This window comes from Alligator sinensis, unplaced genomic scaffold (genome assembly GCF_000455745.1).
Source record: "Alligator sinensis unplaced genomic scaffold, ASM45574v1 scaffold360_3, whole genome shotgun sequence".
Classification (NCBI taxonomy): Eukaryota; Metazoa; Chordata; order Crocodylia; family Alligatoridae; genus Alligator; species Alligator sinensis.
This window is the reverse complement of record NW_005841977.1, coordinates 2,429,067-2,432,323: the sequence shown is the minus strand read 5'-3', so window position 1 is coordinate 2,432,323 and position 3,257 is coordinate 2,429,067. Positions and strand designations below refer to the sequence as shown.

The 3,257-nt window shown below is 37.9% G+C and overlaps 1 protein-coding gene across 1 annotated transcript in view; it reads left to right on the top strand.

Moving 5' to 3' along the window:
* Nucleotides 1–3,257, top strand: part of FBXO38 (F-box protein 38) — a 32,809-nt gene that overhangs the window by 7,991 nt on the left and 21,561 nt on the right. Inside the window, exons 9-12 of the mRNA XM_014518724.2 lie at nt 101–231; nt 536–706; nt 1,945–2,090; nt 3,114–3,120. Of these exons, the coding sequence (XP_014374210.1) occupies nt 101–231; nt 536–706; nt 1,945–2,090; nt 3,114–3,120 (455 nt within the window). The remainder of the gene's footprint in view (nt 1–100; nt 232–535; nt 707–1,944; nt 2,091–3,113; nt 3,121–3,257) is intronic.

Here is a 3,257-nt window from a genome sequence, read left to right as displayed (position 1 = left end):
AGGGAAAGATGCAGGTATCCATTGGAGTTTACATCTGTTGAATTGCTATTTGCATTCTGTTGCCTTGGCTTGAATGTTAACTGTACCTGATCACTTTTAGGTTGCATGAAGTGAGAATCCAGCCTTCTCTGACTAAAGATGGTGTCTTTTCTGCACTGAAGATGGCAGAACTAGAGTTCCCCCAGTTTGAAACCCTTCATCTGGGATACGTTGATGAGTTTCTGCTGCAATGTATGATTTTTTTTTTTATACTTGAATTATCTGGCAGATATTAAGATAGTGCAAATTCATAGTTGTGTTACATTTGTCAAGACATGCATTAAAAAGACTGTAAATACTTGCATATTAATTATTGGGTTTAAATTTTATGTTGTCCAGAAAATGTCTTTCTCTACCTTCTGACACTTTTATTGAAACCAGGGCACCGTTTGCTTTGGCTGAAGTAATATTCTGGTCTGTGCGCTAAATTGGGTTACAGTGTGAAATTGGGAAGGGATGCTATCAAAGGTTTAAACAATCTGTTGTCTTTCTATAGGTAAAATGACTAATGGGGACTTGGTGAAGTATGGGTTGGCTGATGTAGTTGAAAATCCAGGAATCATCACAGACATTGGAATGAAAGCTGTGAATGAAGTTTTCTCTTGCATCAAGTACCTGGTCATTTACAACTGCCCACACCTACACAATCCAAACAATTGGATCACAGGTATTGCATACCTTTAAAATTATGGAGTTATGTGGTAGAAACAGCTCATACTGGCTTGAATTTGGAACGCAGGTTGTTTTAGTTGTATTCTATGAAGAGTCTAATAATTCTGCCTGTTTGGAGATGTTAAACAAAAAACACACTTCACAGGAAGAAACGGCATGTTACTTCAACCTGGTTCTGCAGTGTCTGCAAAGAATCGAGCTCTTCAGCAGGGCTTTTTGGTGCTTTTAGCCAAAGCTAATTCAGTCACCTATTACATAAAAGTGCCAAAAAAGCCCCACTAAAGCACCTGATCTTTACAGACGTCATGCAAACTGGGTTGACATAATGTGCTGCCTTTTCTGGGCATGCACGGGGCTTGGCACTGGAACATGCTAAGTTTTTAAAGTAAAGTGCTGGTTTCTTTGGGATTTTTTTTTGTGTGTGTCTGTAAGCACCCTGTGTGATTTTAAAAATGAAATGTTGAGGGCCAAGAAAAACACACATTTTCAGATTGCAGAGTGCATACCTATTCTGTATGCATAGATACAAGCTCCATGTAGAAGCAGAATATTATTAATTTACATGGTACATTGGGAGGGATAAGAAATTAATGATTAGTAGGTGATGAATATAATGGAACAGGGCATAACAAATAACTTACCCAGTTTGGTAAGTGTATTCAGAGTTCAAAGGTACTAAAATAATTTAATGTGCTTGAACCCTGAACTGACATGACCAGTTCTGGTGATGAAAGGTAATTCCAGGTCTGCATCTGATTGACATAGTCCTCTCTTTTAGGAGTTGGAGGGAAAAGAAAAAATAATGATTATGGATTCATGTGATTTGAATACTTGTCTATTATAAACTGTATATGAAATGCATTTTGTGTGGCTACGGAACAGTCACGAAATAGTAAATAACTTTAGATTATTAATCTTATGGGCTTTAGGCAGCCTGACAGTGCAGTGGAGTACATTTAGTAGTTTCCAGAATTATACATTCCCTTATTCATGCACACTTTCAAATGCTTGGGGGGATAAAGGAATGGAAGATTTTTTCCTACAATATTGCACTTTGCTGTCCCCTAATAAAAACAGAGCTGCTGCCTTTTGGAACCCTTATTATGAGACAGATAAACTTCAAATTGTTAGAGTGATGGTAAACAAAGTTTAATAGCCTCAAGTTTGGGAGGATGTTTCTGGAAGATAAATGAGACTTGAAATCTTTCAAAGAGTATAACTGTCTTTCCACAGACCATTCAAGATGGACCCGACTAGTTGACCTTACCCTGGTGCGATGCCATGCTATAAAGCTAGATTCTTTTAGTCAGTTCATTGAATTACTGCCAAGCTTAGAGTTTATCTCTTTGGACCAGATGTTTCGGGAACCTCCTAAGGTGAGATTCTTTGTACATGTGTTGCAGGGTTTTTTATCAGTCGTGACTCATCTGAAATATACCAGGCTCTTGTTGAGACACAAACTTTTTAAAACTGCAGTTAATTAAATAGCTCAATAAATAACTCGGGGACTAGAGTAGCCATTAAAAATGGGTCCAGTGAGGATCACTTACATCCCTTTTCAGATAGCGGTTGCAGTAGAGCATGATGCAAATGATTAAATATTTTGTTTCCAGAAAATAAAATGGATCTCTGCTGTCTATATTTTTATAAGGGCCTTTATTGCTATTTTACTTTGTTGTTACTTTGCACATGATTTGCTTTTATGTTGAGGGAACCACTTGCTATCCTTTACACATGGTAAAATGATGGTACTGTACAGTAGACTCCTGACTTATGCGAGTATTGCGTTCCGGGGTGATTTCGTGTAAGTTGAATTCGTGTAAGTTGGCACCACTTTCCCCATAGGACATAATAGAATAGTGAGTGGTTGTCTACCCCAGACATACCTTAGTCATAGCTTTTTTTCCCCTTTTCTTGGTGGAATCACCTTTGGGAGGTAAGTCTAGTGTCTCACCTATGCATCTTGAGATGCTGCTGCCACAATGGCAGCACAGTTCCACTTGATTCCGCCTGCAAATCTTGTGAGGCGTTTGCATATATATGAGAGTCTCATGAGTGTATGCGTATATACGCGAATGACGCAGATCTCGAGGGGCATTTTCCAGTCCAGACCCTAGTAAAAAATAGCGTAAACATGAGACATGCATAAGTCAGAATTGCATAAATTGGGGGTCTACTGTACCCTCATGTATATGAGTACTTAAAGAGGGAATTTATCATTTCTCTCATTCTTTACTGTGGTTCTCCCCACCAAATTGTTGAAGGCTTACGTCTTCATAGCAGTTTCTGTAATGCACTAAATGCTTTAATGAGATGAACACACCAGTAATCTTTTCCATATTTTTGTTGTCTTTTATTCTAAAATCAGGCATAGGATCATGTTGATAACTTAAGTCTGCTGTTGTGCTCTGGAGAGGAATATAGATTCTCCTATTAGAAAGCCAGATCATCTTTAGCTCATTTCATCCTTTGGCATATATGCATTACAACTTTTTACATACGATTGCATATTGAATTTTACACTTCTGATTTATTATTACAGTTTA